Below are 14,606 nucleotides of genomic sequence, written 5' to 3' on the forward strand. Positions count from 1 at the left end.
TGGGAGGCAGGTAAGGTGGTCTGGTATTCCTGTCTCTTTAAGAATCTTCCACAGTTTGTTGTGATTCACACAGTCAAAGGCTTTAGCATAGTCATTGCAGCAGAAGTAGATATTTTTCTGGAATTCCCTTGTTTCTTCTATGATCCAACAGAGGTTGGCAATTTAATCTCTGGTTCCTCTGCCTTTTCTAAATCCAGCTAGAACATCTGGAAGTTCCTAGTTCATGTACTGTTGAAGCCTAGCTGGAAGGATTTTGAGCATTACCTTGCTAGCATGTGAAATAAGTATAATTTTACGGTAGTTTGAACATTGTTTGCATAGCCCTTCTTTTCAGTTGCAATGGAAACTGATCTTTCTAGCCCTGTGGCCACTGCTAAGTTTTTCAAATTTGCTGGTGTATTGAGTACAGCACTTTAACAGCATCATCTTTTAGGATTTGAAATAGCTCAGCTGGAATTCCATCACCTCCACTAGCTTAGTTTGTAGTGATGCTTTGCTAAGGCTCATTTGATTTCACACTCCAGGATGTCTGACTCTAGGTGAGTGTTCACAGCATTGTGGTCATCCAGATATAGTTTTTGTATAGTCCTTCCATGTATTCTTGTCACCTCGTCTCAATATCTTCTGCTTCTTAGGTCCATACCTTTTCCATCCTTATTGTGCCCATCTTTGCATGAAATATTCCCTTGGTACCTCCAATTTTCTTAAAGAGATCTTTACTCTTTCCCATTCTATTGTTTCCCTCTAATTATTTGCACTGTTCACTTAGGAAGGCTTTCTTATATCTCCTATTCTCTGGAACTGCTGAGTTGAGCATAACAATCATTTTCTCCTTTGCTTTGCTTCTTTTCTCAGTAATTTGTAAAGCCTCCTTAGATATCACTTTGCCTCTTGCACTACTTTTCCTTGGGAATGATTTTAGTCACCACCTTCTGTACAATGGTAGGAACCTCTGTCCATAGTTCTTCAGGCAATCTGTCTACGAGATCTAGTCCCTTGAATCCATTTGTCACCTCAACTGTATAATCCTAATGCATTTGATTTAGGTTACACCTGAATGTCCTAGTTGTTTTCCCTGCTTTGTTCAATTTAAGGCTGAATTTGCAATAAGGAGTTTGTGATCTGAGCCACAGTCAGCTCCCAGTATTTTTTTTTTTTTTTTTTGCTGATTGTAAAGAGTTTCTCCATCTTTGGCTACAAAGAATATAATCAATCTGATAAGAAATAGAGGAAAAAAACAGAATGGGAAAGACTCGAGATGTCTTCAAGAAAATTAGAGATACCATGAGAATATTTCATGCAAAGATGGGCTCGATAAAGGACAGAGATGGTATGGACCTAACAGAAGCAGAAGATATTAAGAAGAGGTGGCAAGAATGCACAGAAGAACTATATAAAAAAGATCTTCATGACCCAGATAATCATGATGGTATGATCATTCACCTAGAGCCAGACATCCTGGAATATGAAGTCAAGTGGGCCTTAGAAAGCAACACTATGAACAAAGCTAGTAGAGGTGACAGAATTCCAGTTGAGCTATTTCAAATCCTGAAAGATGATGCTGTGAAAGTGCTGCACTCAATATGCCAGCAAATTTGGAAAACTCAGCAGTGGCCACAGGACTGGAAAAGGTCAGTTTTCATCCCAATCCCAAAGAAAGGCAATGCCAAAGAATGTTCAAACTACCACAGAATTACACTCATCTCACATGCTAGTAAAGTAATGCTCAAAATTCTCCAAGCCAGGCTTCAGCAGTACGTGAACCGTGAACTTCCAGATGTTCAAGCTGGTTTTAGAAAAGGCAGAGGAACCAGAGATCAAAATTGCCAACATCCACTGGATCATTGAAAAAGCAAGAGAGTTCCAGAAAAACATTTATTTCTGCTTTATTGACTATGCCAAAGCCTTTGACTGTGTGGATCACAATAAACTGTGGAAAATTCTGGGAGAGATGCGAATACCAGACCACCTGACCTGCCTCTTGAGAAATCTGTATGCAGGTCAGGAAGCAACAGTTAGAACTGGACATAGAACAACAGACTGGTTCCAAATAGGAAAAGGAGTACATCAAGGCTGTATAATGTCACCCTGCTTATTTAACTTCTGTGCAGAGTACATCATGAGAAACACTGGGCTGGAAGAAGCACAAGCTGTAATCAAGATTGCCGGCAGAAATATCAATAACCTCAGATATGCAGATGATACCACCCTTATGGCAGAAAGTGAAGAGGACTTACCTCTTGATGAAAGTGAAAGAGGAGAGTGAAAAAGTTGGCTTAAATCTCGACATTCAGAAAATGAAGATCATGGCATCTGGTCCCATCACTTCATGGGAAATAGATGGGGAAACAGTGGAAACAGTGTCAGACTTTATTTTTTGAGGCTCCAACATCATTACAGATGGTGATTGCAGCCATGAAATTAAGGAGATGCTTACTCCTTGGAAGGAAAGTTATGACCAGCCTAGACAGCATATTCAAAAGCAGAGACATTACTTTGCCAACAAATGTCCGTCTAGTCAAGGCTATGGTTTTTCCAGTGGTCATGTATGGATGTGAGAGTTGGACTGTGAAGAAAGCTGAGGGCCAAAGAATTGATGCTTTTGAACTGTGGTATTTAAGAAGACTCTTGAGAATCCCTTGGACTGCAAGGAGATCCAACCAGTCCATCCTAAAGGAGATCAGTCCTGGGTGTTCATTGGAAGGACTGATGCTGAGGCTGAAACTCCAGTACTTTAGCCACCTCATACGAAGAGTTGACTCACTGGAAAAGACCCTGATGCTGGGAGGGATTCAGGGTAGGAGAAGGGGATGACAGAGGATGAGATGGCTGGATGGCATCACCGACTTGATGGACGTGAGTTTGAGTGAACTCTGGTAGTTGGTGATGGACAGGGAGGCCTGGCGTGCTGTGATTCATGGAGTAGCAAAGAGTCGGACATGACTGAGTGACTGAACTGAACTGATAGCTGATACATGTTGAGGTTTGACAGGAAACAACAAAATTCTCTATTGCAATTATCCTTTAATAAAAAAAATAAATTTTAAAAAAGAGTAAAAAATGGTGTTTTCTAGGGAAAAAAGAGATTCATGTGTGATAATTTTTATATTGTTAATTTCTTTTTTCACATTTTGTAAAAGTGGTAAGACTTGTCTTTAACAGTCAAGTAAGTCTTAATGGGAGAAACTGTCTTACATTCCTCTTTCCTCCTTCATAGCACAGAAATGATTATACAGTAAAGGCTCAATAACTAGTAGTGGGATGATTCATGTTTCATCTACTGTTTGTCATATTATGTCACACCATGCCGTAACAACCCAGTCTCTCTCAATTTCTTTCTCACACTAACCTATAAAGCAGTTGGTAGGATTATCTCACAGCATTCCCTTTCAGAGTGCAGCGATACTACATTTTAAGTCTGATTGAAGACATAAAACCAAGCTCACAATGATAGTTTAACTAATGATTTAGGAATGAAGTATAAACTATGGTTACTTTAATTTAAAATTATATAAATGGAACAAACCACACATTACTGAGTGTCTCAGCTTATAACTAAAAAGAAATTACATTATGAAACCATGGTATTCTATGGCAATTATTTTAGTGAACCTATTTATGTCTAATTGCATTATTCATGTACTAAGTAGTAAATTCATTTAAAATATTCATTGTCAATACAGTTATCATACTGGTCTATGAGATACAATATGTGAGTAGGGTTAGGGGGAGAATGATCCTAGTCTATGTATTTGAAAGTGAAGTTGTTCAGTTGTGTCCGACTCTTTGCGACCCTGTGGACTGTAGCCTACCAGGCTTCTGCATCCATGGGATTCCCCAAGCAAGAATACTGGCATGTGTTACTATTTCCTTCTCCAAGTCTATATATTTAGAGTTTAGTAAATAAATATATTTTTCTAGACTGATGAGTAAGGGAAAGATTTGTGACAAAGTCAGAAACTATAAACATACCTTCCAACAAGGCAACTGTTTGTTATTTACAAAGTTTAAGAAAAAAGAATGTGTGTGTATACATATATTTTCCTTTATTAAGTTTTAAAAACACTCTTTTGAATCTCAAAATACAACTGAAAATATTTCAAGCTGAAGGAGAAATTTTTATCAGGATAACTGTTATTTTCCATTATTACCTTTATAATCTAAGAGATGGAGAAGAAAATGGCAACACACTCCAGTATTCTTGCCTGGAGAATCCCATGGACAGAGGAGCCTGGTGGGTTACAGTTGGGGTCTCAAAGAGTCAGACATGACTGACCAACTAACACAACAACACAATCTAAGAGAAGGCTCTATGAGTAATTATTTTCTTTCAACAACCTGATCTTGCCTAACATCAATGAAACCACTAACTATAGAAATGTCAATAGTATTTCATAAGACAGTAAAACTTTTGCAACATGGGGTTCATTAACTCATTTCTTAGTACAATCTTTTTATTTTTTTTGGACACTTTTACTTCCATAATTTTCTTTTCAGTCTAATGTACTGTTCTTTTAATCTCTGGTCAGATGTAGGATAATCTGGAGTGAAGAAAGAAGGACACAGGGATCTTGAGGCAGATGGTGTGCCTGTGAACTTATTTATAATGCACCGTCAGAGAGTTCAGGGGAATGCTGTCAATAAGATGGCAGGGTAGGAGATATCAACCTCCATCTTCCCACAAAGACAACAATTAGACAATTTAATGTAAAAATGAAAATAGCTCTGGGAAACCTCATAGTCTACTTAAGAAGCTTTAGCACATAGCAGAGCAAAATAACCTGAGAATAACCATACCCAAATAATACATTTTGCCTGTACAGTATCATTCTGTTCACCAGACCAGCACTGTTCAGAGCCAACAGACAACTTCCTAGCCAGAGAGAGTTTTTTTTTTTTTTTGTAGGAAAATAGAGAACAGAGTGAATGACCAGCTTCCCCAGCCTTTCAGGGCACTGCCCAAAGGACCTGACCCCAACTCCTGTCACTGGCCTGCACCTTTACTCATTTAAGCAGCTAGCCCCTGTGTAGCCATGAACTCACAAAACACTGGCCCGAACTCCCAGTATCATTCTCCAGTGTCACGTACCCACCCATGGCTGGACCCTGCAGCTGTATGAGTACATGCTGACAACCAAGGGCCCCACTGCTGCTCCTGGACTGGAAGCCAGTCTTTACTGCTAACCCAGATCTGTATCACTATCTGTGCTTTTAAGTAGCCTTTCTCATTCAAACATGTGTACTATGACTTAGATTTTCTGTCACTGACTTCCACTATGGTGCACAAGACTGCAACTAGTCTTTATAACCACGTGAGTCCTGTAGCTGCTCATTCACCCAGAGTTGCCCCTAGCCACTGCTCTAGGCCCTTGCCAGTGTGGGTGAGCCTCTAGATAGTCCCTGCTGTTATTCAGACACCTGCAGCCAGCTCTGCATTTGGGCATATATACACCACAGCTCTCACGACCACCCTGATCTTTTGTTGCTGAGATACCAATAGTCCTTGCAGCTACTAAGAACACCTCCACCCCCAAACACACACACACATGCACACACTCCTCTTGCTATCAAGGATCACACAGTTTCCAATGTCACAGACCTTAGTTGCCTGAGCCAGTGAAATGCTTCACCGTCCCAAATCTTGACACATTTGTGAATTTTTCAATTTTCTCCATGTCATTGAATTCTAGTTTCATATCTTTGTGGCTGAAAAAGTTGCTGAATAGGATTTCAGTCTTCCCTAATTCATTAAGATTTGTTTTGTGACCTAACATATGATCTTTCCTGGAAAATGTTTCATGTGCACTTGAAAAGAAAGTATATTCTGCTGCTGTTGGATAAAATGTTCTATAATTGTGTATTAGGTACATCTTGTCCAATGTGTAGTTTCAGTCCAATGTTTCCTCATGGAGTTTTGATCTGAACAATATATTCATTGTTAAAAGTAGGATAGAGAACCCCCCTACACCTTGTCTTTAAATCTAACAATTTAATTTTAACGTGTTTCCATGTAGGTCTGTTTGGATTCATCTCATTTGGAACTGCCTAGGATTTGTAGATCTGGATGTCTGTTTCCTTCCCCAGGAGAGGGAACTTTTCTCTTTCTTTTTTCTTTTTCGTATTTTTCTTTTTTACTTTTCTTTTTAAAAAAGTGATCTAGTTCTATTTCTATTCTTTTTTTGCTTGTTTAGTTGATTTATAATATTGTGTTACTTTCAGGTATAGCCATTATTTATTTGAATCAGCCTTTCTCACTTTATTCTTCTCCAGGACCTATATAATGCAAATATTGATGTGTTTGGTGGTATCCCATATGTCCTTAAACTATTTTAACTCTTTTTCTTTTTTTTTTTTTTCCTTTTTGGTCCTCTAATTGGATGAATTCCACTGTTCTATCTCCATGTTCATTGATTCTTTGCTCCTCTTGATCTAGTCTCCTGCTGAACCCTCTATTGAGTTTTTTTGTTCAACTATTGTATTCTTCAGTTCTGTGATTACTGTTTGGATTTCCTTATATTTTCTCTCTTTTTATTGAAATTCTCACTTTGTTAATGTACTGTTCTGACTTTGGTGAGGAAATTTATGATTTTACTTTGAATGCTTCTCAAGTAAATCACTTATCTTCCTTTCCTTAATGTCTGTAAATAAAGTTTTTTCTTGTTCTATTTTGGAACTTCGTTTTTTGTTCTTTATTTTCTTTGACTCTGTTGGTTTCTGTGCATTAGATAAAACAGCCACTCTTATTCTTAAGGAATGGTCTCATGTAGGACATAAAACTTATCATCTAGCCTAGCTTTACCTCTTGATTGTATCACAAACCTTTGTGATTATCCAAGCCTCTTTCTTTCTTTTTTTTTTTTAAGTGACTTTCAGTAGTTGAGGATATGCTAATACTTGTTAGTGTCCCAGAGGGGAATATCTCAGTCAATACCTAGATGCAGGCTAATTAGAAGTCAGACTCTCAGACAAAAGATTTTGCGTTATGCAACTGAACCTCTTCCAGGTAAAAACTAAATGATGGGCATTTCAGTCTTCTTCTGTGCTGAGCACAGTTAAAAAGTGTTTCTCTGTTTGTTTCAGTCCAGCTGGTAACAGCCAAACGATTGAGGGGTGTGTCCCCTGAGTGGCAGTAGCAAAAGCCATGGAGCCAGATGTGTGTCTGTAAGCTGCTTCCAGAGAGGTCTCAGCAGTTTGGGAGGGCTACAGGGAGAATGCTGAAATAGAATCTATTGTTATTATTGCTCAGTCACTCAGTCATATCAAATTCTGTGTGACTCCATGGACTGCAGCATGCCAGGCTTCCCTGTTCTTCACCATCTCTAGACTTTGCTCATACTCATGTCCATTGAGTCAGTGATGCCATCCAATTATCTCATCCCCTGTGGTCCCCTTCTCCTCCTGTCCTCAATCTTTCCCAGTATCAGTGTCTTTTCCAATGAGTCAGTTCTTTGCATAAGGTGGCCAAAGTATTGGAGCTTCAGCTTCAGCATTAGTCCTTCCAGTGAATATTCAGGGTTAATTTCCTTTCGGACTGACAGGTTTGATATCTTTGCAGTCCAAGAGACTCTCAAGTCTTCTCCAACACCACAGTTTAAAGGCAACAGTTCTTCACTGCTCAGCCTTTCATATTGTCCAGCACTCATGTCCATACATGACTAGTGGAAAAGCCATAGTTTTGACTATACAGACCTTTGTTGGCAAAGTAATGACTCTGTTTTTTAATATGCTATCTAGGTTTGTCATTGCTTTTCTTCCAAGGAGCAAGTGTCTTTTAATTTCATGACTGTAGTCACAGTCCACAGTGATTTTGGAGCCCAAGAAAATAAAGCCTGTTGCTGATTCCATTGTTTCCCTATCTAGTTGCCATGAAGTGATGGGATCAGATGCCATGATCTTGGTTTTCTGAATGTTGAATTTTAAGCCAACTTTTCCACATTCCTCTTTCACCTTCTTCAAGAGACGCTTTAAAATCCTTTTCACTTTCTCCCATAAAGGTGGCATCATCTGCATATCTGTGGTTGTTGATATTTGTCCAGCAATCTGTATTCCAGCTTGAGCATCATCCAGTCTGACATTTTGCATGAGGTACTCTGCATATAAGTTAAATAGTCAGGGTAACAATATACAGCCCTTAAAAAAATCCTTTCCCAATTTTGAATCTGCCCATTGTTCATGTCTGGTTCTAACTGTTGCTTCTTGACCTGCATACAGATTTCTCAGGAGGCAGGTATGGTGATGGTATTCCCATCTCTAAGAATTTTCCACAGTTTACTGTGATCTATACAGTCAAAGGCTTGAGCATAGTCAATGAAGCAGAAGTAAATGCTTTTTCTGGAATTCTCTTGCTTTTTGTATGATCCAATGAATGTAGGCAATTTGATCTCTGTTTCCGCTGCCTTTTCTAAATCCAGCTTGCATATCTGGAAGTTCTAGTTTCACATACGGTTGAAGCCTAGCTAGAAGGATGTTGAGCATTACCTTGCTAGATTGTGAGATGATTGCAATGGTGTAGTAGTTTGAACCTTCTCTGGCATTACCCTTCTTTGGGATTGTAATGGAAACTTACCTTTTCTAGTCCTGTAGCCACTGCTGAGTTTTCCAAATTTGCTGGCATATTGCGTGCAGCACTTTCTCAGCATCATCTTTTAGGATTTGAAATAGCTCAGTTGGTATTTTGTTACCTCCACTAGCTTTGTTCGTAGTGATGCTTCCCAAGGCACACTTGACTTCACACTCTAGGATGTCTTATTCTAGGTGAGTGAGCACATCATTGTGGTTATCCGGATCATCAAGATCTTTTTGTATAGTTCTTCTGCATATTCTTGCCAACTTTTGTTAATATCTTTCTCTTCTCTTAGGTCCATACTCTTTCTGTCCTTTATTGTGCCTATCATTGCAGGAAATGTTCCCTTGATATCTCTAATTTTCTTGAAGAGATCTCTAGTCTTTCCCAATCTATTGCTTTTTTTATTTTATTTACCTGCACTTTTCACTTAAAAAGATTTTCTTATCTCTTCTTGCTATTCTCTGGAACTCTGCATTCAGATGGGTATATCTTTCAATTGGCTTCCCTGTTCTCCACTAATGATTGAGTTGTGTCCCTAGAAATTAGAGATATGACCTGCAGGCAGCAACTTTTAAAGTATTCAATAAGACCTCTTCAGGTAAAGGCTGGATGGTGGGCATTTTTCCTCTGTACTGAGCCTGAGGTGGGGAACTGCAGTGAGTCCTCTTGAGTCCATTAGGGACTGTTTCTTTGTTGGCTGTAGTGTTGTATACCATGTGGACAGAGGCCTTTTGTCCTTCAGGGCTTGATATTTTGTCCCTTGGTTAGAAGTCTTAAAAGTTGAGCCTTTAGAGGTTGAGTCTTAACAGTTCCTCTTCAAGGAGAAATTGAGACTTCTGAGTTCCTTTCCTATTCTATATCATTGTGATGGGATGGAGTTTATAGCAAGAGCATGTCTCAGACTTTGTTTTCATTTCAATGTGTTTTTTTATTGTTGTTCCCCCAGTGTGCCAGGGTCATTTCATCTGATTTCTGGATTTTATTTTCAATATGGAATTGTTTCATGTATAGCTATAGACTCAGTGTATCTGTGGGAGGAGGGGAGTTCAGGAACCTCCTATGTTACTATCTTAACTGCAACCTAGTAAGGCTTATACTCAATGTTTTCAATATAGGATTAATTCCTCCACTATCTGAGAAGGCTGACAAATAGCTGAGGAAAGAAGAGAAGTGAAAGATGAAGGATAAAAGGAAATATATATCTATCTGAATGCAGAGTTCCAAAGAATAGCTAGGCGCAATAAGAAAGACTTCCTAAGTGATCAGTTGCAAAGAAATAGAGGAAAACAATAGAATTGGAAAGACTAGAAATTTCTTTAAGAAAATTAGAGATACCAAGGGAACTTTTCATGCAAAGATGGGCATAATAAAGGACAGGAATGGCATGGACCTAACAGAAACAGAAGACATAAAGAAGAGGTGGCAAGAATACACAGAAGAACTATGCAAAAAAAGATCTTAAATCCCAGATAACCATGATGGTGTGATCACTCACCTAGAGCCAGACATCTTGCAGTGTGGAATCAAGTTGACCTTAGGAAGCATTACTATGAACAAAGCTAGTGGAGGTGATGGAATTCCAGTTGAGATATTTCAAATCCTAAAAGATGATGCTGTGAAAGTGCTGCACTAAATATGCCAGCAAATTTGGAAAACTCAGCAGTAGCTACAGAACTAGAAAAGGTCAATTTTCATTCCAATTCCAAAGAAGAGTAATGTCAAAGAAGGTTCAAACTATGGCACAGTTGCACTCATATCACATGCTACCAAAGTAATGCTCAAAATTCCCCAAGCTAAGTCTCAACAGTATGTGTACCAAGAACTTCCAGATATGCAAGCTGGACTTAGAAAAGGCAGAGGAACCAGAGATCAAATTGCCAGCATCCATTGGATCATACAAAAAGTAAGAGAATTCCAGAAAAACATCTACTTCTGCTTCATTGACTATGCTAAAGCCTTTGACTGTGTGGATCACAACAAACTGTGGAAAATTCTTAAATAAATAGGAATACAGATCACCTTACCTGCCTCTTGAGAAATCTGTATGCAGGTCAGAAAACAATGGTTAGAATTGGACGTGGACTGGTTCAAAATTGGGAAAGGAGGGTGTCAAGGCTGTATATTGTCACCTTGTTTATTTAATTTATATCCAGAGTACTTCATGTGAAATGCTAGATTGGATGAAGCACAAGATGGAATCAAGATTCCCAGGAGAAATATCAACAACCTCAGATATGACAATGACATGACCTTTATGGCAGAAAATTAAAAGAAATTTAAGAGCCTTTTGATGGAAGTAAAAGAAAAGAGTGAAAAAATCTGACTTAGAACTCATCATTCAAAAAATCAGGATCATGGCATCTGGTCCCATCACTTCATGGCAAATAGATAGGGAAAAATTGGTACCAGAGACAGACTTTATTTTCTTGGTCCCCAAAATCAGTCCAGATGATGACTGCAGCCATGAAATTAAAAGACACTTGTTCCTTGGATAAAACAGCCAAGACAAACCTAAACAGCATATTAAAAAGCAGAGACATTACTTTGCCAACAAAAGTCCATATAGTCAAAGCTATGGTTTTTCTAGTAGTCATGTGTGGATTAGAGATTTGCAGCATAAAGAAAGCTCAACCTCAAAGTATTGGTGCTTTTGAGCTGTGGTGTTGGAGAAGACTCTTGAGTCCCTTGGACAGCAAGGAGATCAAACCAGTCAATCTTAAAGGACATCAGTTCTGAATATTCATTGGAAGGCCTGATGATGAAGCTAAAGCTCTAATACTTTTGGCCACCTGATGTGAAGAACTGACTCATTGGAAAAGACCCTGATGCTGGGAAAGATTGAAGGCATAAGGAGAAGCGGATGACAGAGGATGAGATTGTTGGATGGCATCACCAACGTGATGGACATGAGTTTGAGCAAGCTCCGGGTGTTGGTGATGGACTGGGAAGCCTGGCATGCTTCAGTCCATAGCGTTGCAGAGTTGGATACATTGACCAACTGAACTGAACTGAACTGATCTGCCTCTAGGCTTGGCAAGATAATTGAATGAGATGACAAAATGTGTATAAAACACTTTGAAAAGAAAGGAGCCTTATTTAAATGTAAAGGAAAGTTACTTTGTCATGCCTCAATAAAAATGAATTCCAGAATCCACAAAAAGGGTATACAGTATGGTTTGTCTCTTCTCACTGTGTGGCACAGCATATACAAATCTCCCTCATGTGACTGAAGATGCAAATAAAGCCTATTTACTTGAAGCATTCCACCGTGGGCCAGGTGACTTGAAGTCCCAGGATTTGTTACCAGCTTCTTTTTGAAACATAGCAAGGTGGCTGGTTTATATTCTAGTTGTTCTAGCTGCCAAATGACTCAAAAGACCCAAAACAAAACCACTTTCTACAGCAGCACAAGAAGCTGCCTTTCTCCTGCCTTCCAATTCTTTTATTTTAATCTTTTGTAATGTGTGGTTTCCAGATTCCAAAAATGTAAACAAAACATGTCTGTTCTGTAGTTTCTATTCTCCAGTGCAAATTGGAAAAAAGAAACCATAATGACTCTTAATCTTCTTTAAACATTCCTTTTACAAATAATTTATTTCCATATACTGGTTTTCCATACATGGTTTAGAAGGGGTGGAGTGGGCTAGAAACAGGATTCATATCAACATGTTGCATATAATGCTTTTTTTTCTGAATAGCTAACAGCATAGTCAAAGTAGGCAGTTTCCTAGGATTTTTGTGATCATATGCTGAGGATAAAATGCTGCAAAATACTTGAGGCATTTGGGGAGAAGTGGTCGTTACATTGGGAGAAAAATATCTCAAAGAAATAAAGGGATCTCAAAGGTGTTTTCTTTTCCTGTTCCTAAGAAATACATTCCCTCAAGCTGTACTTTCATTATGATATAAATTGTGCAAACAACTGGGAAATATAACTTTTAAATATTAAATGAAATTTGACCCTTGTTAAATGTGTTGATTTGAATATTTAACATCACATTCTCCTTGTAAGTTGCTTCTTTTATATGTTCTTTATGATCTCAAATTAGTGTGTTCATTTCCCCTGTGTAGTTTCACAAGACAATCTTTTCATTCATTAACAAAATTTCATAGTACATTAATAACATCAACACAGTCAAACTTCCCTGTGTGCCAGGTTTAGGGTTAAAAGAGATGTAGGGACATTTGTTAAGCCCAGATAAATATTAATATCACTTGAGGGGGTGGGGAGTAACAATGGCATTTGCCCCCAGCCCTAAGTTCCTTAGAGATGTATAAAAATGCATGACTTGTTCAGTCTATTAAGCAGATGCTAGTTCAGCTGTAGTGCATATGTTGGTTTTCAGACCAAGTTTTGGAGTGCAGTGGTAGAAACATATGCATGTGTGAAAATTCCAGGTGTGAGTTTAGAGAATGCCATTTAAATTTTTATATTTTTATAATTTAATTTAAACATCGATCTCAGAGATGTATAAATGGTATTAGTTTTGATAAAGTTTGGAAAACTGATTACGAATATAGTAAAGCATGAAGTATGTGGATTTTTAAAGGATATTAAAAATTATATCTTACATGAAATTAACTGATAATTAATTTTATATGGAATTTTCCTAGCTCCTATAACCAGCTATTGATTTGCAGTTGTTCCTCTTGATGGTTTTATCATGTGACATTCTGAACTGTTTTATAAGGAATTGTTTTAAAGTTTATGTTTCATAAGGAATTGTTTTAAAGTTTATGTTTTAAAGTTCCCTTCAACTAGGGAAACTATTTCTTAATATTTTAGCCCAAAAGAAAGAAAATATTTTATCTCCTTATACTATTCTGAGACATGGAAAATATACTGAGGACATTTTTTTTCTTTACAGAAAGACAAAAGTTTTTTTAAAGGTTTTAAAAAAGGAAATTTTATAAAAATAAATTTGACCTCTTTTTTAAAAAACTTTAGATAAGAGTATAAAATTGCATGAAATAATGAAAAACAAACAAAAACCCTTCATACTAAATTCTAGTGTTTTTCTTTTTCTTTCAGCTCTCAGGAGAAGTGATTTTGCAAATTGCCAGTGAACCAGTTCTGCCCTTTAATGCTCTTGATATAGCTTTAGAAGTTCAAAACAACCTTAAAGGTAATTTTTCTTTGAATTATAGTAATTTTAGCAAATGAAATGTTCAACTAATTTTCAACAGGTATAAAGTCAACAACAACTATTTCACTAGGTATGGTAATGTGGCACTTTCCTTCATATAGAGGATAATGTTGAGAAGAGCTTAGAAGAATGTTGGCTGCCATGTCAATAAGAATGAGGTTGGTAAAGAATCTGCCTGCAGTGCAGGATACCTGGGTTTGATCTCTGAGTCAGGAAGATCCCCTGGAGAAGGGCATGACAACCCACTCCAGTATCCTTTCGTGGAAAATCTCATGGACAGAGGAGCCTGGTGGGCTACCGTTCATGGGGTTGAAAGAGTTGGACACGACTTAGTGATTAAACCACCACATGCCTAATATTCAGTCAGTTCACACAATGTTGGCTGAAAGTTTGTGCTCTGAGATTGGTTTCTGTTAGGTATGGGCTGGGTCCATTTGACTGAAGTGTTGGCTCATTCTAGATTAAGGCTGACAAGGAGGAAACCAGGAAATTATTTCCATAGTCTCTATTTCAGTTGCTTCATGTTTGCATATATCTCTTTCTAAAATTTTTAAAATCACCCTAAAAATTACCTTTATTTTCCCTTTTTCTATATATAAACCTTTCAACCAAACTTTTAGTTTATCTCTATTCAACAAATACAAACGGCAGTGTTGTAAATAATTTAAAAGTGCACCCTCCTTCTCTTTGAGCCACACATCTTACTACCATATCATTTGTAAACATGCATTTCTCAATATAAAAGCAAAAGTTTTCACTATAGTACTTAAGCAGTGATTCTTGGGAAATGGGTAAGTCTAAAGAACCAAACAGTTCTAGTATCTAAAGCTTTAATACTTTGAATTTTTTGACTACCTGAATTCATTCTTAATCCAGAGAGTACTACAATAAAA

The 14,606-nt window shown here is 37.8% G+C and overlaps 1 protein-coding gene across 2 annotated transcripts in view; it reads left to right on the top strand.

Annotated features, from left to right (window-relative positions):
* Window positions 1-14,606, top strand: part of NAALADL2 (N-acetylated alpha-linked acidic dipeptidase like 2) — a 1,592,461-nt gene that overhangs the window by 1,474,650 nt on the left and 103,205 nt on the right. For both annotated transcript variants that reach the window (XM_040249092.1, XM_040249084.1), the window contains one exon: window positions 13,599-13,692. In XM_040249092.1, the coding sequence (XP_040105026.1) occupies window positions 13,599-13,692 (94 nt within the window). The remainder of the gene's footprint in view (window positions 1-13,598; window positions 13,693-14,606) is intronic.

This window comes from Oryx dammah, unplaced genomic scaffold, assembly GCF_014754425.2.
Source record: "Oryx dammah isolate SB20612 unplaced genomic scaffold, SCBI_Odam_1.1 HiC_scaffold_2, whole genome shotgun sequence".
Lineage (NCBI taxonomy): Eukaryota > Metazoa > Chordata > Mammalia > Artiodactyla > Bovidae > Oryx > Oryx dammah.